The sequence below is a fragment of the Chiroxiphia lanceolata genome, chromosome 9 (genome assembly GCF_009829145.1).
Source record: "Chiroxiphia lanceolata isolate bChiLan1 chromosome 9, bChiLan1.pri, whole genome shotgun sequence".
In the NCBI taxonomy this organism is placed as follows: Eukaryota; Metazoa; Chordata; class Aves; order Passeriformes; family Pipridae; genus Chiroxiphia; species Chiroxiphia lanceolata.
The window spans coordinates 21,456,680-21,479,772 of record NC_045645.1 but is presented as its reverse complement, the minus strand read 5'-3'; the positions used below and the strand labels follow the sequence as shown (position 1 = coordinate 21,479,772).

Sequence of the window (23,093 nt, the reverse complement as noted above, 5' to 3'; positions counted from 1 at the left end):
TCCTCAAACTATATCTAGTTTTCCTAGTAAACCTAAGTGAGTTACCATCTAACTACTAAAGGTTTTAATAGATTTGTCAACAAGTGTAGTAAGAGTACAGAAAGCAAATAATGTATTCAAATATACAAAGCAAATAATGTATTCAAATTTCTTGCATTGTTCGCTTGCAGTAGGATTATTTTGGTACGAGTTAGTTATGTGACAGGAAAGGAAGCTATAATGTTCTAACAGATAGTTGTATACTAGCAGTTGAGTAGTTTTTGTTTAAAATTCCTGTGGAGAACAGAAATGGATAATACCACACTTCTATTAACAGCAGCTAGAATAGAATCTTTGCATTAATTCTTTTAAAGAGATTATAATTAACAGTAGGAAATAAAAGTATTTAAGTACCAAAACTGAGAAATTGCTCATATTCTTCATATTCAATAACAGTACTCAAGCTTTAAAATCTGAGATTTCCTTAAAAATACAAATAAAAATTGGTTTAATAATTCTGGTATGGATTTCTAGAAAAAAAGTCTGCTGCTTCTGATTTAACCTATTAAATATGGCCTACTTCTATTTCAATAAAAGGTGTCAAACATCATGCTGAGCAGAATTTGAAGCATTCTGAGCTTTCAAAAGTGGCCACACTATTTTTATTTATTCCAAGCCTTACTGATAAACAGTACCACTAACCATAACAAAATTAAAGCCATTTGCAGTTTACAATTAATTACACGTGTCACCTAACATATCCCTTTAAAAATGGATTCTTTCCTATTCTCAAAGAAAATTTAAAGAGATCTTTCTTGCCTGTCAGGCAAGTCACTACTTGTGCAAATTTAAATACAGTACATTGACTTTAATGCAACAGTGGACAGATACTGAAGAAGGAAGTGTTCAACAAAGATGTTGCACACTAAAACTTTTTCAGAGTGCAGAGCATGTCTACAATAAAGTGCTTCTCTTAACAAGTTATAATAATAATAGTATAGATGTTTACCTAGTTTTAAAGCTTAAATTCTTAGTAAATTCTTTAATCTCCCTGTATGTCCCCAATCCCGCAAGGCACATTCAAAACACAAGCAAAGCACTAACTGTGAAGAATTAAGCTACACTAAAAAAATATAAGTGGTAGTAAACTACTGACTAGGTTTGTAAACAGTACCATCCCATTGAATCTTAATGTTCATGCATTGTTGGAGTGAGTTTCTGTCTGTCCTCCAGATGTAACAATCAAGCCAGCTTTCTTGCTACAACTCTTCTGTGCCTTAGTGTTTTGATGTGGATTCCCACTTCTTTCATCACTTGAACAAAAAACATGTCACATTTCATGCATTTAAACCTGTGGACTTGATTTACAGTTAACACAATTGATTACTGGCTGGTTTAGATGTATTTAGTTTTGGTGGGTTTTTTTTAAATGTGTGTGGAGTTCACTTCTGCTGTTCAACCTTACAGTGAAGTTGTGCTCAGTACTCCTAAGCTTTTAGTTCTGTTAAAACATAGCTGAGCTGTTTTGTGGAGGCCACAACATTGGCTTGATAATGACTGACTTGATAGAAGTAATTAGCCTCTATAAGACTACAGTGGCAGGTAGAATCAAATTGAGTAATTACTTTTTTCAGGTGCATTTAAGACCAACTTTCAGAAGCTTCTTTTCTAATGAAGTCACGAACAAAGTACATCACCACAAGTGATCTCTTGTATAAAATACCGAAATGGGACTTGCTTCATCATGCTTCCAAAGATGTTTCACACAAAAATTAATCCCAATAACATCAGATAGAGCTTACAAAAACAGTCCAAGTGCTCTCACAAGGTATACACAGTTAAACATTGCCTTCATACCACAGAAGATGATGCTCTAGGAGCAAGAGGCATTCCGTTCCTTTTCAGAAAAATATCACATGGAGTTAATTTTGTGTTTCTCAACTCTTGCAACAGAGCAAACAAAACCAGAAGTATCAACACCAGAGCTCAAAGTTTTCCTCATTTGTCATTCTAGTTCAGCGTTTTATCACCACCTGCTCATATGCTCCAGATCCTACTCTGAAAGTTTGAAAGAAATTAGTTCAATGTCAATTTAAATGGAAGCTAAACAGCAAATATCACAGATCAGCAGTTTTATTGTTTAATCAACCCAACCAACACCCAGCCAAAAACCCCCCAACAACCCCCCCAACCAAACAGCTAAATGTGAAGGGTGATTATTATCATACCACTGAGTCACCTACAGTTTAATGCATTAAAGTGTTTTTTGTTATACTAAAGCCAAAATAGAGAATGAAAAGTAATGTTACTGAAAAAGAAGTTACTGTTGGACTTCTCTATAATTTCTTAAACATGACCTTTAGGATACCCCTCCCCACAGCTATATCATATGCAGCTAATACTTTTAATACAAATTTATACATAAACAGATAAATTATCTAAAAAACCAGTAAGTAATAGTCATCTTACATTAGAATACAAGAAAAACATCTTCCAGTCTTTTGTTCATGCATTGTAAAAAAAAAACCCTCCACATGACAGACCATAGTGGATGGTTTTCCACGGCAAATTGCAGTACCGTGTAAAAAATTAATGGGGCAAGCCCTACCTTAGTTTAGTAGTGGGCCTGGCCTGTTGTGGTAACTAAATTAGGACAGATCTCTCTATACTACAGAAGTGTGTTCTGTACCCAAACACGTTATCTGAGATAAACATTGGTGTGTTCAGTTTGCAGATAAGCCTTTTTTTTAAAATTATCTTTTAACCATCAGGATTGCTTGCACGTATCAAATGCAATTATTTTATTACTTTCAACACATTACTAGCTGCCTTTATACCTAACTTCAGAAATAACTGCTGAAATACTAATGATGTGCTAATTTCTTGAGATAAAAATGTTGAGTTATATTAGACTGCAGAAACATGGTATTAGAGCATATTCTTGCCTGTTTCTCATGCTTCTCATCTGAAAAGATTAATACATTCAGGTCGAGTCATATATTAGAGTATTTGAAGAGGGTTTAGAGAAGAAAAAATGTCTCTTGTTCTGAAACAACTACAAGAAGATAATCTGAAGCAGATTATCAAAGGAGCGGGTACAGGGCTGCAGATAGTTGAAAGAGGAACAAACCATTGAAACAAACCATGTAACAAATGGAAACAGGATTCGTGAGAAAAACCAAACTGAAGAAAATTGCGCTTGTTATCAGGAAGACATACAAGTTTGATATTGTAAAGGTAGATGTTAAAACACTTAAAACTTTCCACTCCAGTGGAAAGGCTAGAGAGCTAAGATTTGAAACTGGTGTCTGTTTCCTGTGTTGATACGGAAACATTGCTCATATCTGAAAATTCTGGAACTGAGATTCTTCAGGAGGTCTGGAAGTTACAATTCTTATGGCTGACACATCGGTTCTGTTTTGGAACTAATCTGTGTGTTCTGTTTTAAAAGCTGCCAATCTAGTTCTTTTGGTGCTTTTAAATTATGCAAAATAAAAAGATAGAAAGATCAAGAATATAGATAAAGATTAATTGCTGTATAAGATGCATTTTTCTTTAGTATCGTCTATGAATTAGTTGTTTAGGTTACATACCTGTTAGGTAGATGGCTTCCAAAAGAAGTGCTTCCACCAGGGCCCACAAATAATCTTAAACCTTCTTCTAAAAAGCAAGCGAATTAAAATATGTTAGCTATATGTTGCCTTACCGAACACTAAGTAATTTTGAATCTACTAGTTTTGTAGCTGATGCTTTCAGATGCAAATATGTCAATTAATGAAGAACCAAACTTCACATGGTGTAGGTTGGTGTAGATTTGCACCTGCTCTTTTTAGGCTTAAAGTAATTACATGGGAAAGTTCCCTGACTCATGTAAGGGTTGTTAGACTTTTGGGAGACAGAGTGAAGCAGAAAATGTAGTGATCCATGTGCACAGTCCTTATGATTACAAGCAACAGGGACTATGAAGAGAGTGGATTTTCCTGCAGCCTGTAATGTACATCAGTTTTTTCTAAGCTTCCTTATTTATCTCCATACCTTCTGCACTTGAGTCTAAACTGAAGTCTTGACTCTGAAGTATTTTTTCAACTATATCATCAGCGTCAATTCTGGTAGCATCAACCCTCTTTAGCTGTGACTCCACAGAATCTTGCTTTACAGGATGTCTGCAAAAATAAATATATTTAGAGCTCTTAGAAGTAATTTGTGTTTTACTTCTGCTAGATAATGCCTTCAGGTTAAGTGTACCTGCATTGTTTTTCTGATGGTGCATCTTCAGGAGATGTATCAATATTAGCTTCAGTTACTTTTGGCTCAGACTCTTCACATGGCTCTAGAATACTTCCAGTTCCCGTTGAGGTACTCCCCACTGAGGTGTTCCTCCTGTGGCAGAGTTCAGACAGACTGGATGATCTAGAGTGACATGTGCTATATCCTGTTGGAAAAATGCAGGAGAGTTGGGTTAGGTATGTTCTTGACAGCCAAGGTCCATCCTGAAAGCAGAATTTGTGTTTTGTCTTCTTCTCAAGAGACTTCAAAAGCCCTATGAATGTATGTGCATACATAAACTAGGGAATTCAGGTTTTGAATTCTAGCACATGCCATTTTCTTTTTGTTCTAAATAACTCTTACTTCATAACAAATATCAAATATCATGGCAAATGTCATTCCCTTCAGCTTTTAGAGCTACGTCTCTATTTGCAAGTTGTTTTTACACATGGAAGACGTGAAAATCTCATTCAGATATGTTAGTTGAAGGGAACGAGGGCAAAAAGCTTTCTGGCATCAGAAGAGATCGTTCACTGTGATTTTAAGAGGGGAAAAAGCGTTACCCTCAGCACACCTGAAGGTCCTAGGAAAAAGCTTTCAACTTCAAAATCTTTTTAAACATAAAGTATATTTATTGTCTACTGTCTAAACCTGTGAAAGTAAATAATTCCCCAACAACTTGTAACAAAATTATTAACAGCTACCTGACAGTTTTGATTGCTGACTTGCATAGCTTGATGTTCTGGAATGTCCACATGCACCAAGTTCATCTGGGACAGAGGCACTCTTTGATGAGATATCTGCAACATACACAAGTCAGATAGTGTTCCTAAAGCCAGCTTTACTACTATTTTGCCTGTAATCTTGATTAGATTCAAAAATCAGATTTCCCAGAGGGATTAGAGATTTGACACTGGTTTTCTGCAAACCTTCTGGAGATTGAAGTGCTGCAAAAATACCGTGTATGTTAATGAATATGCATTCCTTAAAAAAAAAAAAATCATAATATGTATCTGAGTAAAACAGAGAACAACCAGAGTTAGAAAGATTTGTATGAAACGTAGTTCTAGATTTGTCTACAGTGTCAACATTAAAGAGGTGACCATGCTTTCTCTAGTATCATAGTAGAATGTTGTGCCAGATGTTTTCTGTCTGGGAAATTAACTGTGGTTAAGAGCTTCAGCTGTGTTTGGAGTAGAAACTAATAAGCCATGTAAGAAGGTTCCTTTGTGGGCCAACTGTCAGCATCCCTTTAAGATTCGAAGTATTCTGTACATCTCCTTGAAGCTGTGAGGCCAGTTATTAAAACATTGAGAAATTAAGAGCATTATTATTTACCTGCTACACCCAGATGTGCTACTTTTAAGTTTTCTCCACCTTTCCTGTCTTCATGCAAAGATTCTGATTCTCCAGCAATTGCTATAGATGTTGCTGTGGAAGGAGGCCTATAAGAAAAAGGTGGTTCAGATTTGCTGTACTTTTGTTGTAATCCCTCCTAATTGATTAACACATAGTTCTTCTTTCAAGTAAGTTGGCGTAATTCATACTGAGCATCAAGTTAACAGACCTACAATTCTACTCCCCTGTTGAAGGAAAAAAAAAAAAAAGCTTTTTCTACTGAGCTTAAGGACATTTTACAGAATTGATCTGTTCAGCCCTCAGTCCCTCAGGCTTCTGGGGATCGTGGGAAGGGCTTTTCCTTTTTTCATGATTTGGGGGAGTGATATGTCTTTATTTTGAAGTTCTTTTTTTTTAAGTGTATGAATCACAGGATAGTTTACATGCTAAGAATACATGTAATTCAGTACTTCATGGAATGCATGACAAGATGATAAGTTAAAAAAATCCCAAACGTGCACAATGTGACAGTTGGCCAAGTTGCCTGTTTGCTGTGATGTACTCCTGGCTTTGTTTCATCTGTCACAGTACAGGAGGAGATTCTGGGCTGGTAACCCTTCCACTCCTAACAAAGGGGCCTATGGCACCATCTCCATGTATTCCCCTCTAAATTTTACCTCCTACAAAATAAAAAAAGCATCATGTATGACATTTATTTAAATTTTGGTTCAATATTAAAAACCTTTGAATAAAGCTTAAATGCTTGTTTAAGCTAATACCAAGATCCAAAGGGATATAAAACCTCTAAGTTTGTGTTTGGCTAGTGCAAAAGAAACTAACAGAAAATGACAAAGTGAAAGCAATCTTCTCTTGCAAGCAATACAATCAAAATACATTTCAAGATGTTGCCTACAGGTTTTTTTAATGCTTTTTTATTTCCTACTTTGGGAACAGAATGTTGGTCTGCAAACAAATGGATATTTGTTGACATTTTTAGATCTGACATATTCAATAAATTAGTCACTGTCTTTATGTACAGTAACATATCCCTTCTTATGTTATGTTTGAAAGTAAAGAGAGAAAGAAAAAAAAGCACTACTGGAAATACAGTGCTTGTGTGATTTAACTGCCTAACATACTTCTGAAAGCAAGAGCTGAATGCTTTCAGGGATGCCATCCCAGATCAAACATCAAGCCTTCTAGGCTTCTTCACAAAATATGTATCTGATTCCAGATTGTGAAACTGTTTTAAGGCTTATTTTGCCTTCTACAAAGGACATCTGGATTAGATAAATTTTTTGTTCTGTTGTGTTGAAAGTTTATGTTCCAGGAAATGGTTATATCACCAGTTTGGCAGAAAATGCCAAGTCTGAATAACTTGAGTTAGAGGTTTTTTCCTAGGGAACCAGAAAGCTATTTAGGTACTAATTTCAACTCCTTCAGTACTAGCCAGTAAAAAACCAGAAACACATCATTTTATTAGTATACAAGAGTAATGATTCGTTGCCTTTGAGAAATTGTTTATCGGTTCCAGTGATGTATTTGTTAACAGGTCTGACTCTAAAGTAAATTTACTAAAGCTGCTCTAAAGTAAAAGAGGTGCTAAATAACTAAGGATACAGAAAAGTTTTGCCCAATCAAACAAATTCAGATAACACCCTCTTGGTATTTATTCAGTAAGCACAAGATAAGACTCTGCAGTGTTCTTTTAGTGCAAGGGGACACTAAAGAGTTCCTATGGTGAATCACCTAAGTTAGACTGGTGCAAAACCATTGCAAAACTATTACATTTCCCTAACTACAGATTAAGGACAATGAGACTGAGGATCTTCAATATGTAACAGTGTATTTTCCTAGCTACCTCCCCCCTCAGATGTTACCTCCTGCAATTTTACTAGGTTGCATATGTCTTTGCTAACTAAACATCTGTAAGTGCTTTCTCTTGTATTAAGTCATATTGCACTTCTGTTGTGTTTTTAAGATTCCCAAAGGAATCTTTTAAAATCATAAGAGACTTGTGAATAAAAGGTGTAACAGCGCGTTTTCCAAACACAAGTATTAGTCAGATCACCCTGTATCAAGTCCCTTTATATAAGGTTGCTGCAGGAACAGTTTTCCTTAAGTTTTTTTTTTTTTTTTTTACTTTTAACAAACTTACGTCTTAAAGCATGGGTCTCCAGACATTAGCTGCATGTTGATCAAAACCTACATGTTAAGGAAACAAAACCCACTGTAAGAAAAAAAAATTGGTCGGTGACACATACATGGTCATGTTACTAAGTTACACTTGCCACAAATATTAAATTTAAGTAAAGTAAAATGCCATCATCACCAAAAAGTTACATTTTTTTTCTTAGTAGGCATGCAAACAACACAAAATAGCATTTAAAGTAACATAGTTACGTCTACAAGATTCTGAAAACTACACATAGATCAAGGAGAACCTTAAAATCATTAATAGTTAAGATGGCTTCAAGGGAAAAACAGAGACAGAAAATCTAAAACATTAATGAGCAACCAGAATATTGTTTAGAACAGTGGGTGTTGAAGTATGTTCTTTGCTGAGGGTGTTTAGCAAACTGTTGCCTTACAGGAATGGGTTGTGCTGACATCAGACCCAGCAAAACCACCCCAGGTAAATAAGCCATAAGACACAGTGCATTGAGAAGGCTTGTGAGCCAGGTCAAAGCCATCAATTACAAGTGTTCTGGACACAGCCTGTGACCATCAAAGAAATCAGAAGTGCATGCATACTGAATAATATGGGAAACTCAGCCTAGTGTCTCAGTAGGAAAATTAATTCTTTTTAAAATTACTTGAAACATTGTCTAAGGAATTCTTTTCATGTTTATGGAGCTTACTCAGTTTTTTTAACTCCATGGAATAATGGAAGAGGATGGCAGAGGAGGTTTCTTGCAACAATCCTCACCAACTGTTACATCAATTACTATTACATAGAAAACAGAAAAGCCCCAGGAGTCATGGAGGTGTTGAAGCTGCCGTATGCATAAATAAGCCAATTAACAGATTCACTCTCAGAAAGATGCACAGGAAGTTGTCCAGTCTTAAAGATATAATGTATTAACTTGTTCATTTTTCAGCTACCATTAGAATACTTTTTGAAAGCTTTTCTTTTACAGCTATCCAGCTCCATTTCAAAGAGTAGGACAAGTTCTATTTTTGACTGCATGGATTTTAAAGATTGTCTCTAAACAACGCTTTTGTTTTTACTTTAAATAGCTCTCCTTCTAGAAAGAGGTTCAGCAAATAAGTTTTAAATTTCATTAAGTGCTCAGTAGTACCACTTGTTCTCTGCTTTATTACTTTAAGTATGATAAAAGAAACAAATTACTTTGAGAATGGAGTTGTCTTGTCTTGTATTTTTGGTATCATAACCTTCCAGTAAACAGCGACGAGTGGTATTTCCCGATCCAGCAAACTCTGCTAGATTTAGATCTGCAAATCCCAGCTGTTAAGAGAAAATGACAAAGTTATCGGTAAGCATATGACTAAATGAAGGTACTTGCAGCATCCAACACTGAATAACACTCAACAGCAGTTTCTCTGCTGCCAAGCAGAGAGGATGCCAATTAAAGGGAGTGGCCCCAGGCAAAAAGCAGAAAACTAACTTTGAGTGTCAAATTCAGCATAGTTCTGTTTTCAGTTAAAAAGTTAAAGTGCCCAAAGAGAAGGATAATGAGGAGAGTTTTCTTTATTTTTTTAATGTAAACACCTGCTATCTTTAATCCTTTCCACATATCAAATTGAAAGAAAAAAAATTGGTGGTATAATATTGTTATATAGTTACTAAGTGCACTGATAAAGAGTTCCAACAGCACTGTGTCACTATAATGCACATAATGAAATCATAGGTATTCGAGTACTATTCTGGAATTACTTTAAAAGGGTATAAAAGGACAAGAAAGAAAAGCTTATCTGTAGGCAAAATTACCTACATCTCAATTTACCTTTGCATATGCCTTTCCTCCTTTTAATTCCTAGGAAAAAAAAAAAAAAAGGAAAAAAGACACACCATTAATCCATTAAAGATACTGACTCATGATTTTCCTTTGTTTTGTTTGGTTGGTTTTTTTAGAAAAGCAGATACTAATCTTTGTTTTAAAATACCTCACCACACACGCTAAACTGTGTTGTTGTCATTTAGAACTTAGTATTCATAATGCCTTTGGGTGCAGGCCAGCAGGAGACTGTCATCCTGGAGAGGGGGAACAGTGATTGCCTGATGCCATTTGGCTTTTCCAAGGTCTGGCCCCAAAGGTAGGACGTGCTGTGTACAAAATTCTGGTACTTAGCATAGTTCGAGGCCTCTAAGCTTATTGCTGCTTGATGGAAGTATCAATCTTTATAAAGTTTGATAACTTTATAAACACTGATGAGGGATTCCTTTGATGCCCTGCTGGAAAAAAGTGTTCTTTTCAAAAAGAACATAAAACCCCCATGAATTAGTCAAAGTAAGGTAATTAATAACATTACCACGAAATTTTGACAAAAGGAATACCTGACATGGTTGCAGCTAAAATTTACCCTATGAAGTTCCAAAATTAAATTCCAAAATTAAAACAAGTGAAGAAGGAGCAAGGAAAGAGGAGAGGAGGGGAAAAGAGCTACTTACCTTCCGTACAGACACCCTGCACGTGCAAGTATCCAGAATCCCTGTTGTGGCACTGGCACTGATTTTACACATAAATAAGAACTTTTTCTTCCAGCGGACACAGTTTGCCTGCACCACCTCCCTGCAAATAGAGAGCATACACTTAGTATTAGTGTCATATACATTCAGAACCATTAACTGCAGTAAGACAGCTCAAGAACCAACACTGTTTCCACTGTTTGTAGAATGGTCACTTCATGCAAATTGTGTTCCAAAGCCTGAATAATAATAATCCTCCATTCTTCTCTTTGACCAGTAGCTGCTTCAAACCTTGAACACAATATAAAGACCTCCAGAAAAATTAAACAGCCATGTGTTTTTGCAGATGAATGAGGCCATAATTTCTCCAGTTTGCCTCGGGAGACTGAAGTTTCCTGAACATTAGCTCTCAGGCACTGTCTTCCAAGTCACTGAGTTTTGCGCTGTGCTCAAGATAGCGTCTTTGACAAGTAGTTTTTTAATACAGAGAAAGGGAGCATCATACAAGCAGAACTAGTTACATTTGAGACTTGGAAAAGCAGAAAGGACATGATGTGGAATAACCAGACACAACGTAATGAACTTGGGGCAAACCAGAATTTCAGCTACATACGCAGATTGCCATTTGAGAGCAAGATGACATATCTGAATGGATTTGTTCCTCACAGGAAGATAGCAGTCCGCCAGTATGATGCAGCTGAGACAAGGCAAAAATGTAGAATGCTTTCAGCTATATTAATGTCATTTTGTAAGGTTCAGATAGAACACGTTATTCTGTTGGGCCAACAAAGCAAGAATAGACTCCAAAATGAACAGGTACAGGAAAACTCTGGTATCTTAAAAGAAAAAATTGCATATAATAAAAATACACTGGTGTTTCAAACACTTGAGAGAGCAAATAACTTTAAGTCAAATGAAAAGTGGTTAGGACCAAAATAAAGTATATCCAAACACCCACTTAAAACTGAAAGTTAAAAGGTCTCAAATCACAGAGCAAGTTTCAGCCTTCAAATAAGAGAAGAAGCATCAAAAAAATCTTACTGTATTTTACAGCAAGGTTGGCCAGTTTGTCAATAACGGGACGTAAGGACTGTGATTCTGAGGGACCTGCCTCAGTGATCAACAGCTCCTTTCTAGCCCCATCTTTCTAAACTCAAAACTTGGAGAAGAAACTGAGATAATTTCTTCTACCACTCTAATCGTTGAAGTACAGTCTTAACATATTAAAGTGATATTTGTCCTTTTTTCTCTTCAGTTTTTCTAATGCATACATTGCTATGTTTTATATTAACTTCTTACAGTAGCTTATTATTGAAGATCCAGCTTGATGTCTTTAACAGATCGAATTCTATGGTTTTGCATAAGTTGGAGTCAGAGTTCATCACACCTATGGAAAAGCAAAGAATTGCAGGGCACTCACAAAAGCCCCCTGTGTGCTCTGCTGTTGAGACAGCCAGCACAGTGCTCACTGGCACTGTGACTTCCTAAAGTAGGAATAAACTAGCCTGCCTAAAATGAGTCAGTTTAACGACCACAACAGACTAACAGATTCTGATGATGTGACACTGAGTCACATTCAAGCATGTGACCTAAAAGGAACATACTCCCTACACCCACTACCATTTATCTGGTATGTTTTACATCGTAAACTTTTCTGTACTTTCCTTGTACAATCCAAAACCAAACCCAACCAACTGCCCCCACTCCCACTGAACATTCTTCTAATTCCATTTTATAATAGAACATTTTGACATATTTTAATTAAAGTAAATTTTTACTAAAGAAGAGTATCAGCTACCTATTCCCATCATGCTGGCAGAAAAAAAAAGAAAAAAAAGGTCAAATAATCAGAGCATTTAACTTAAACAGTAACATCTAAGTTTATAAGATTCTTAGTTGAAGTGCAAGGCCTTTAGAAAATAAACAGCTGTATTGATTGGTTACTATGGAAACGAACCCAGATAACTTCTTGGCAGCTGTGCTACAGACACACTGGGAAAGCTTTGCTGGGGAAAGCTTTCCACTCTGAGTCAGCTTCCTATGAGCCTCCAGTCACTTTACCACATGCAAAGCAAAACCAGTTGTTTTCTTAATCAAAAACGTATCTTAGCTACTAAGATTCATTCAGATACGTACTGGATTGTAGTGCTTTGGTGTGATTTAATGAATGCTGTCAGTAATATGTAACAAAGAATAAATTCAATTAACAGATATTGTAAGAAAAAGTGATTCCAAAGCATAGTTTATCATCAGTTTAACAAGTTATTTTTTCTTTAGAGAGACAGTTCCACATTGGTTAAATTTCAAATGCTGTAAACAAGGAGAAAATATGTCATGTTGATAAGACGGCCTGAGAGAAGTGTGGCTGCTGCAGCTCTGCTCTCCAGATCCCACCAGCAGCAAGGCTGAAGATGTATTCCTGGTAAGCACCCACAGCCAGCACACACACACAGGTCACAGGCACACAGAGCACTCACAGGCAGCCAGCCCACTCCCCTCCCCAGCTGAGCACCACAGAGCTCTGCCAGAGATACATATATCATATATATCTGTGGAGATATATAGATATAGATATATATATGGCTCCCAGGCTACAGCACCTGCTCCACAGCTAGTCCAGCTTGATCCCTGATGGCATTTGCATACTCACACACCTGCATTCGCTCCACAGGCACACAGATCTCTGACTCCTAGTCCCACCCCTGTGGGTTGCATTGGCTTTAACTCATTCTCTACTTTCCAGTTCCTGGCCCTTAAGTGCTCTGTCCCATGATCCCAGGCCAGCTGCTGGCACAGAGGACACACAGGTCCTGTGACCCACAGTCCCACTCTCATGGCTGGTACTTAAGTCTGCTCACTCAGGTCTCCTGTTGCTGGCACCACAGACACCCAGGCCCTGTGTCACCAAACCGTGACTCCAGTTGCTGGTACTCAGACTCCCACGCTCCTATACACAGTAAACAGAGAGCCCTTCCCCAAGGAAGGAGTTAGAATGTAGTTCATTATGAAAATACAATAGACATTACTGATTAGAAACAGATTAGACAAATGTACCAACCAGCAAACTATTTACATCTAACTGCTGGCCCTTTTATCCCCTTAACTCCCTGTTTTTCCCACACTTGTTCCTCATCAAATCACTTAAACTCATCCCTTCTTCCACTTTTAGTTCCTCCCCCAAATGTCCCGTAATAAGCCTCTTCCCCTGTATCCCATGATGTGTCTCATATGCAGCAACTCCCCTCAGTCCAAAAATTGCTTCAGTGTTAGTTTGACATGATGGGTTTCCTGCCTGGACAATGGGGCTGAGGCTCTCCTGGGACAGCCCTAGGAGGGGCCTGGACAGGGTGCCCTTTTGTCTAAGCCCATAATTTCAGTTCCCCACCTGCCTCTGTGTCCCTGGGCTTGTGTAGATGGACTTTTGATGGGCTGATGGCTCCTGTGACAGGACTGGGAATTCTGTGTTTCTTCTATTCAGGAAGAAATACAGTTTACTTTTCCTTTAATACTCTGTGTTTCCCCCATGCCTGGGCATATAAGAACATGGATTTTCTCCAACAAAACCCCATTTTTTCCTAAGCATTGCTAAAAACTTGAACAAAACCAGTCATTTACAAACAGAGCTTCAATGTTTCACAAATTTCAGCAGTAAGCAAACAGCTGCTCTGCAGGAAGAGCTCCACTTGTTTACAGCTCCCCAGTTAATTTGCTGTTAGTACATGCAAAACTCAAACAGAGCAATCATTTTCTATGCCACATGTTTTTACTCATAATAAACAAGTTACAACTTTAGCAACACTTCATGTCAAGAATTCCTTATAAAATATATATAAAGTCTTCACATGGATGAAAAACTGCTGGTTACAGGCAAATGAAGAGACCTAGAAGGGAATTAGAACTGTGAAGGGCAAACTGCATTAGAAAAACTGTAGTCAGCAAGTCAAAGGAAGTGATTGTTCCCCTCTGTTGAACATTTGTGAGACTGTATCTGCAGCACCGGGCCTGGTTTAGGGGCATTCTCGGCAGAAGACAGACACTAATAAACTGAAGCAGGTCCAGGGGTGTAAGATGGTAGTCTGGAGTCAGGGATGAGGGGGATGAAGGACCTGATGCAGGAGAATTTGGGACCATGGGATTTTTACAATCTGAAGATGAGGTGAAAGAAGATCTAATTGCCATCTTCAGCCTTCTCTGCTGAGTTAGAGAGAAGATGGAGTCAGATGTTTCTTAGTGGGGAGCAGAAAAAAGAGAAATTCCAAAAACCAGAGAAATTCCAATAAAATGAGGGGAAAACCATTCACAATAAAAGTGGTGAAGCAGAAGGACAGGTTGTCTACAAAAACTGTAATTTCCATTCTTACAGATTTTCTAAAGCTGACAGGACAAAGCTCTGAGCTTCCTGATCGAACTGAAGTTAGTCTTACTTTGATCAGGCAGTTGGACTACATGATCTCTAGCAGTCCCCTTTGCCCGAAATTATTCCATGAACAGAAACAGTTCTTAAAATATGAAGGCAATCAGGCTCTCTAGTGCTTGTAAATGGCAGTACTGTGCTCCATGTACTGTGCTGGGGTCAGGTTTAAAAAACAAACCAACAAACCCTCACCAGCTTTTTTAAACCAGGGTGCCTATTCTGCACAAGCCAGGCACCTTAACCATGAAAGCTTTTCCCACCACCCCTCCCTGTTTAACAGATGCCTGTCATGCATCTCTTATCAGGAACTTGTTTGTGGCAAGTTAGCTGTTGTTGTATCTCTTACCAGTACTTACAATTACAGTAACACAAGTCTCACAAGATTAAGCTCTTTTCATATCTGCAATAACCAGTTATGCCCCATGCAAAATGCAAACTGTAAAAACATTTTTCCTCCTACAGTAGCCCAAAGATGACCCTCTTCTGACCTAATTTTAAACTTTTCACTCCTTTGATTAATTATTTCATCTTTCTCAAGCATATTCTCCAAATCAGTTGACTAAACACATTTTACGGTAACTATTACTGAAAGGCTGAAGAGGTACAAAGAAATTACATCCTGGAAAAAAAAAGTTATAGTTTGTGTAGAGAACTTCCCCTTCTTACCTTTTCCTCTTCACAGAGGACAAGGTCTGGAAGCTGTTTAATCAAGTGTCTCTTAACAACTGAAAAAACATTAAGTGGACATTCAACAATCTGAAAAGAGCACCTACAAAATTGCAAGGCAGGATTTTTATCCCACTGCCAATATTCCTTACAGTGCTTTAAAACTTATTTTGTTTCAGGTTATCCAACTGCAAATCCAGTTACAGCTGAAAAAGCTATTAGAAGGAGCATTATCCAGCTCTGAAGACTGTCAGCAGAATTTATACATCATGCAGGAAGATCAGAGTGATAAGGGTAGTGATTCCACATGACAGGTATGTTTTTCTAACAAGTGTTATTATTTAAAAACAGAGAGCCGGTTAACCTATGTTACTATCAGGAGATAATTTTCCTTTCAAATGCAACAGCAGCAGTTGGGAAAAGAATGGTTAAAAGGCAATTTGAAGAGCCCCGTGAGGCAGAAAATGTACTTCCTGGTGTCACAAAAAATAGATGTAGTTTTAGACAGTCGAGAAGGAGGTGGCCAAGCATCACTAGAAATAAGAAGTACTTATTATCTGGAAGATAAGAAATCACTTTCTACAGAAGACAATTATATGCTCTAGCCTGTATCTATGAGGAATAAGTATATATATATATGGAAGTAATGGAAGATCTGAGACTTCCTCTCAGGACTCAAGAATGTGCTGTACATAAAAAAAGACCCCACATCCCTGGAATCTGTTGCAAAATAAAATGTTTTCATGAAAAACTTATAGTTCTTGGCCACCCTGAATCTGTCTGTCACAGATACCAATCATAATCAGCTTCTTAGTTTAGAATGTTGCTGTGTAAAAGAATGAAGAGAGAAACATCAGCAGTCTAAATTGTCAGAAATCAGACCTGAAAGGCAGGGGAATACGACCAAATTGAAGACTGCAGTCAGAAGAACACACCAACCAACAAGTCTTTCCTTGAGTGAGGTGCAGCTGGAAACCAAGCTAAAAATGGAACTACCAGGCTTACAGCTCCTGTAATCTAAATCTATACAGTACAGTGTTGAAAGTACACCCTCAAGAAATAAGATCCTTTACTTTCCAAAATTTCTTTGATTTCCGCATATCCCATCTGTTCATTTGCTGCTGATTGAGCAACAGCTCAGCCTATGAGCAGTTACCTACTCTAGGGGCCCATCAATTATTTCTTCAGCCCGTTAAAATGAGGGCAGTTGCAGAAAGCCTACTTGTTATATATTTATGTCTACAGTAAAATGGCCATGAATAAATATGTTTAGTATTTGGTCTATTTTAAAGTACCTTAAAATAGTATTTTTTCCTGTTCAAAATATTCATAGGTGTAATTTTCTTCCCTGAAATAATCTCCCATCCTTTCATGGTGCATTAGACATTATGTACATGATATTTTATGACCAGGCAGTCTATAGACAGACAGAATCATGGAATCTGCACAAAAAGGGGAGGGCAGGAATTGCTAAAACAACCAAACCAAACCTCCCCACTCCCACAGCTCCCTTCAAGATTTTCCCTGTTTTAGAGTCAAGCTGTTCATTCTCCCCAGAATTCTGGGGTCCTGCTCTTGCTGAAACTCTCAAAAATTTCTCTTAGTTTAAACACTGCTGCTACTTGGCTGTTCAATGTCCTTGGATCAAAATTGTATTTGGCACTACCAGATTACTTTAAAAGTTGAATATTTTGTCAGTTGAATATTTTGAATATTATAATGCTAAATTAAGCATTTAGCATTATAATACAGAATTTTCTTTTCCTACAGAAAATACTCACAAATATGTATCGGGATGTTTCAAATAAAAGTTTTCAAATCTGACTTCTAAAAAACTACATGCAAACACCAAAACACAAAGTGATGTGGTTGCTATTTATATACAAACCAGATCACTATGTACTGCACTATACAAGCTGGTTTTACCTGGTCACAGAATTTCTATACACTTCAGGCACACATCTATATCAGCCAGAAAAGTAACTGGACTGTGACAAGAAGTCTCCAATAACACAGACCATGTCTCCATAACATGGAGGTAGCTCCTTCTCGGCAAAGATCTGACAAGTGAAAAAACCCTATGTTTCAGTTGCTTGAATTTTTTCTGTCTTCTTTTCATCTCACTTCAGCGATGAGAGGGATGATGTAGGTATCACACTGCTTGCAGGATCAGGGCTATAATCATTCATACACCACGATCAACGCAGGACTGACAAGACAATCGCTTCAATCCATTTTCATTACAAGTTGCTACATATGGGCCTTTATTCCAAGGCAACCCACTGACCTGTGTTTTTATGACATTTCTTTCTCAGTGAGCAAGCTTTGGAAGGAAAACGCTAGTAATATTAGGGTGGTTTATAGACTATAATTATGACCTTTTTTTGCCCTCCTTTTTTTTTAAGGCAAGAGGCAGCAAGGTATTGGTGTGTATGGATACCAAACTGAGAACTTAATAACTAGAGTACTAGACCTCAGTAACAAAAATAAAAGCTATGAAGAAAACAGTCAGTTTTCCCCTGTATTATAAAATTTTTGAAATGAGTTTGTAGATTACTTTCTGAAACAACGGAATTCTTCAAACTTCTTTTATAAGGCTAAAAACATTACTACTTTAGGAATATAACTGCCAGCTCACAGTGAGACTAATAAAAGCATGGCCACTACAAAAAGTTTGCAACTGACAAGTTTTGAAATCCTGCCTCTCTGATGTTAACTTAATTTCTTCCTTATTTATTCAGCCCTTTGCTGAATCACCACTGTGAAAATTCATCTGTTAATTCTTAAGCCAAGAGCAAAGGCACTCCCTACATTGACGCTGAAGGATCACTGCACAAGAATTCTTTACCTTCCTACCAGCATACCTCAACACTTCTCAGCCCAGCAGGAATGAGTTAAACTTACAGGGACCTTGTTATACCAGCATACATTCCATTGCTGTTATTTTTTAAGCCATACCCTCAGAAAAAGAAAATGGAAGAATTTCTAAACTTTGACTCTAATACAATACATACAATACATACAATTTTTTACATCATCACAGTTCCACTGACACTTCCTACTACACGTACTACCTCCTAGCACACATATTTTACTTGAATAGACTATTCAGAAAGATATGCGTGTAGGCTTTCAAGCTTTTAATTTTAACATCATAAACAGGCAAGGCTAAAAAGACTAAGATCACAATAATGTATCAAAACCATCTGCTTAGTGGAAACCAACTCCTTGAAAATAGAGATCCTGTCCAGAAGATTTATGTCAGCCTGTGAAAATGACTTCAAGACAGTATTGGCTGGAGTAGGACAATAATAGCACATTAGTGCCTGAAATCATGACTGCCATCATCATCTATTACTCATGAAGAAGTCACTCACAAGAAAAATGTTGAGGAAAGGAGACGAAGTGAGAACAGAACGCTGTTGAGTTGAACACCCTCCAAGCACACAGAAGAAAAATTAATCTTCAATTATACATGCTAGTATAATGGAATGGTTAAATAAGGAAGTTCTAGGCCAAAGTTCCATTTTGATGCTTCATTCTCCTTGATTAATTTTATTTACAGAATAAAAGGCAGATAATTTAGAAAGCTCTGTAACAGCAGTATTTTAATAAGAAAATAACTGAATATTCACTGACTTGTTACTGTCTGCTCCCAGAATTCTATGAGACATTTTCCAGTAAATCCTTTTCATAATAATGTTAAAGTAATATAATAACCCATAAAACATGAACAAGAGTAATGGGAGGGGAGTCTCCTCCTCCCCAGACCTGAAGCCACAGCACACCCTTCCTATTGACAAGGTTCTGCCTCTGCCTGGTACCTGGAAAAAATTAACACACTGTCATTCTATTTACCCATCACTACCCATGGACTGGGGAACACTGACACGGCTGACGATGGCTCTATTGCTGAGACACAACAGAAGGAAAAGAAAGAGAAAAAAGACATCTGCCTTGCTGCATTTGCACTGCAGAACTGAGCGTGAACCAAGTCAGTAAGACACATGGTCTGAACACTTCCAGGAATAATTGAGGACTTTTTCATGGAACTTCGCTCTCCAGGTAAACATCCACAGAACAAAACACAGCAAGCCACTGTCCAACAGAATGAAACACTAAGTTTGCCCAACTCACAGTCACAGTGAGACTACAGACTACAGACTTGGGAATAAGAAATTTCTTCCCCTCCCTTACCCATCTGATCAGCAGGCGTTACAGCTCCAGGCATTATGGCACAAGCGACCTGCTTCTTTGGGACAACCCTCATCCCTGAGGGATTCATGTCCCCTGTTACTCCGTGTTTAAGAGCCTCAGTGTTTATTTTACAACGTTACGACTTCAGGCAGCGAGCGGCCACGCAGACAGAGGAGCCTACAAATGCTCCCACATCTGTTCTCCCGCCGTTGGTGCTGGCAAAGCAGGCGGGACGAGAGGACAGGCAGCCTGCCCAGTGTCACGCCGTGCCACAGGAGCTTCCCCATCGCCGAGAGGAAAGGCGAGCAGCCTCCAAAAGCCCCGGGGCAGCCGCCCCCTCCTTTCCCTGGGCCCCCGCCCGCCGGGCAATGGGAACCGGCTGAGCCCCGGGCTCGCCCCGAGCCGAGTTGCAGCCAAGGGGCTGCGGAGGCGGCCGGACCGCCCCGGCTCTCGGGGGGACGGGGACTGGAGCGGAGTCCGTGGGACAGGGACGGCCCGCGCGGGGCGGGGACCCCGCAGCCCCCCGGCTTGTGAGCCCCGGAGGCACCTACCGGGAGGACTCCCCGCTGAAGCTGCCCCCGTCCAGCAGCCGCACCTTGCAGAAGAGGATGCCGTTGACGAAGGGCACGGAGGAAAGCTCGTCCAGCTCCAGCTCCACGCGGAACTTGAACTTCTTCTTTTTCATCATGATGAAGGCCATGGGCCAGAGGCCGCCCGCGGGCCGCCCCCACGGCAGCTCCGCTCCGCGCCGGCCGCCCCGCTCCGCTCCCATGCCCGGGGCGAGGGCGGCACTCGGGCCGGGCCGGGCCGGAGCTCCGGCCGCTCCCAGCTCAGCCCCGCCGGCCGCGGCGCTCCCGGACAGCGCTTACATGGCAGCCGGCGCCTCCCTTTCAAACCCGCCCGCCTCCGCTCCGCCCGCCGCCGAGAGCGCCCGCCGGACCCCTTGGCGAGCGCGGCCGCCAAAGGCTCGAACGCGGGCGTGTGGTTTCCCGAAGAAGCTAGCCCGGCCCAGGGAAAGGCTTTTAATAGCGGAGGTGTCCGGATCAGTGACGTGGCCGCGGCCCCAACGCCGGGCGAGCAGGGCTGCTCCCGCCCTCCCCGGCAGCTCTCCTGCCTCCGGAGACCCCCCTGGGGTGGTGGGCGCGTCCCGCCGGCGGAAACCTCCCGTGCCGCTCATTTCAGAGCACTAACAAAACAAAGCATCATCTAGACCTTGGACTTTCAACTCTGAATTTAGGTACCTTCTACTGCAGTTCAAAACTTCTCGGGATCTTGTACAGTCGTTCAACCTGTAATTTACAAATAACGCCGCTTCTGACACGAGCAACAGATGCTCATAGTCTTGTAGAAAAGGAGGGTGTACTCATCGGTGTTTACATTTAAGAACAGTTGTCTGGCATAGGCGATTACAGCAGTACACATGGGACGCTCTTGTTTAATGTACAGTTCAACACCAGCATACACTCTCCAGAGAACAGCTTTGTCTCAAAAACCCACTCCAGAGGATTTAAGCATAAAGCAAGCTCCGAGCACCCTCCATCAGCAGATCAGTTTCCTCTTTACAGTGTTGCGTAAGAAAACTAACGCACAACAGCCTTCCCGCAAGTAAGCATTTGTTCACATGGTAAGAAAAAGAATCTGTGAGATTATGCATGGAGTATGATGCTGAGCCCCTGAAATCTTGCAGCTGGTGAAAGCAGGCTGCCCGTCATTCAGTATAAATACATAGATATATATTTTATCCCTGACGAATAGAGGTATCACAAACGATGTGTGGCTAAGTATACCAAAATGTCCACAACTGTCCTGTAGAAAAATGCTGGGGGAAAAAAAGGTGTCTGGAAAGAAATGCTCTTGGGTTTTTTGTCCTACAACATGCAGAAAAATAATTTATATACAGTTTTCTAGTAAGAAGAGTCACATGGGTAGTTCTGACTCCATTGTCAGTTTCACATTCCTAATGAAGAATTCCCTACAAAACTCCTAAAGTCAAGTAATAACTCTGAAAGAAGTCTTTTAATTGGAGTAGAATTAATAAGAAGACATCTTAGAGAGGAGATCTAGGCATTTGGCCTTGACCTAGGACTTCCCCTTGAGAACATTTCTTTAGTCTGCCCTAAAGTAATCCTGAAAAATCTTTTCTCCTTAACAGACCATAAGAGCCTACGGAAAGTGAAAAGCTTTCAGCACCTAAAGGGACTAAGTATTTAGCTGATATCAAATCATACTAAGATCCTTCTTTCTTTAAAGGCTAAAGAACAACTGCAGAGTTTTGTTAAAAACACAGGGTTCTGGTTGAGAAAAGCAATTACCCTATTTAACTAGAAGGTCCAACATATTAAAATGTAGGAAGAAAAATAGGGTTACAGGCCAGACAGATTATCTGTTGAAGTTCAGTACAGTTCATCCAGTTATTGAACAATCCCTTAAAGAAAATCTGAATTAATTCACTCCCCATCAGAGAAGAAATAAATCAGCAACCTTCATAAATTATTATAGGCTACGTGCTCTGAGTAGCATCCCCTGTCAGCATCTCCTCTATATAACTGAATGCCTCAGGAAGCTGTTAATGTGCTGACCTGCAAAAACCTTAACAAGCCTCACCTGAGTCCTCATCCACACCCTGCTCAAGGGACCCATTTAAGCTCAGCTCTGAGCCATGAGTCCTTATTTAAACCTTTATCTGTCTGCTGGGTGGTGGTTGTGTTGCCTGTACCTCGTTGTGGACCCTGACCTGCCTGTTGGCTTCCTAACTCATCTCAGAACTGTCTCTCTTTATCGTGGGTGTGCCTGAATGTGGTTGCCGTTGCTAGACTGGACCCTGAGGTGTGTTCCCAGCCTCAGGCCTGCCTTGCTGCAGTAGATGCCTCCTTTCCCTGCTTAGGGGACCAGAGGGTGGGCTCTGGCTGGGGAGGCCCTGCCTTGCTGTCTGGGTTCTTGCACTCATCCTCCTGCTCTTGAGGAGAGAGCTGGCCCTTGCTGTGCCCTGCCAGCCTGTGGTGCTGACTGCTAAAATAAAGGCAAGGGTAGGTGCCAAATGGTTTTAGGAGTTTTGAGTCAAAGGCAATCCTTATCTGAAAAAGCCTAATTCTATTCTGGGGCTATATTTACATTCTGAACTGGTGTCTAGAAAAAACCTTTGTATTGAGTATAGCCTTACTGTCCAAAAGAGTCAAAGTCAAAAGTGTCAGAGTATAGATTTTTAAATATATTTAGAGTATTTAATCAAAAGATTCTCAGAATAGCAGAGGAGTTTTTCAAAAAAGGATGAACACTGTGGGTAATGTACTAATTCTGTGTTGTCATTGATAAAAAACTTCTGTCAGATTAAAGCACTGGAGTTCTATTTTAGGAGAAATTCCTAAATCTTTAAGGAAGTTGGATGTTATAGGTATAAAACTCAATGATTCAAGAAAAATCAGTGGTTTACAAAATGCCACAGTTACACCAGAATTAAAAAAAAATAATTCAAAAGCTGTTTGCTCTCCTGAAGAATATTAGATTTCAGTTATAAAACTGTAGGGTTAAATAGGGAATAGCCTTTGTGAACAGATGAAGCTCAGCTCTCTGGGATTTTTAAAT

The 23,093-nt window shown here is 39.4% G+C and overlaps 2 protein-coding genes across 4 annotated transcripts; one reads left to right on the top strand and one right to left on the bottom strand.

Annotated features, from left to right (window-relative positions):
- Positions 1 to 1,369: 1,369 nt before the first annotated feature.
- On the bottom strand, positions 1,370 to 20,244 carry FAM102B (family with sequence similarity 102 member B). Of its 3 annotated transcripts, XM_032696673.1 has the most exons (12): positions 19,086 to 19,103; positions 15,315 to 15,417; positions 10,217 to 10,337; positions 9,552 to 9,581; positions 8,936 to 9,052; positions 7,742 to 7,788; positions 5,584 to 5,690; positions 4,950 to 5,045; positions 4,225 to 4,411; positions 4,015 to 4,142; positions 3,573 to 3,639; positions 1,370 to 2,037 (listed from the first exon to the last, which is right to left on the bottom strand). In XM_032696673.1, the coding sequence occupies exons 3-12, from the start codon at positions 10,286 to 10,288 to the stop codon at positions 1,995 to 1,997; spliced, it is 894 nt and encodes a 297-aa protein (XP_032552564.1). In that variant the 5' UTR covers positions 10,289 to 10,337; positions 15,315 to 15,417; positions 19,086 to 19,103; the 3' UTR covers positions 1,370 to 1,994. The 3 variants fall into 3 exon arrangements, with proteins under 3 accessions (XP_032552564.1, XP_032552563.1, XP_032552562.1); XM_032696672.1 differs by lacking the exons at positions 15,315 to 15,417; positions 19,086 to 19,103 and adding an exon at positions 20,063 to 20,244 and having other exon boundaries at positions 1,370 to 2,032; XM_032696671.1 differs by lacking the exons at positions 15,315 to 15,417; positions 19,086 to 19,103 and adding an exon at positions 20,063 to 20,241.
- LOC116791030 (Krueppel-like factor 13) lies at positions 19,205 to 20,260 on the top strand. The gene is made up of 2 exons (XM_032696674.1): positions 19,205 to 19,379; positions 19,660 to 20,260. Exons 1-2 carry the CDS (start codon positions 19,361 to 19,363, stop codon positions 20,043 to 20,045), a joined length of 405 nt encoding a protein of 134 aa, XP_032552565.1. The 5' UTR covers positions 19,205 to 19,360; the 3' UTR covers positions 20,046 to 20,260.
- The last annotated feature ends 2,833 nt before the right edge of the window (positions 20,261 to 23,093 follow it).

Coding starts and splice junctions, on each gene's coding strand:
- FAM102B (XM_032696671.1), bottom strand. CDS start 20,211: ATGGCCTTCATCATGATGAAAAAGAAGAAGTTCAAGTTCCGCGTGGAG. Junction 4,412..4,949: donor TCAGCAATCAAAACTGTCAG/GTAGCTGTTAAT, acceptor TTTTTCCAACAG/GATATAGCACATGTCACTCT. Junction 4,143..4,224: donor CCATCAGAAAAACAATGCAG/GTACACTTAACC, acceptor TTATTTTTGCAG/ACATCCTGTAAAGCAAGATT.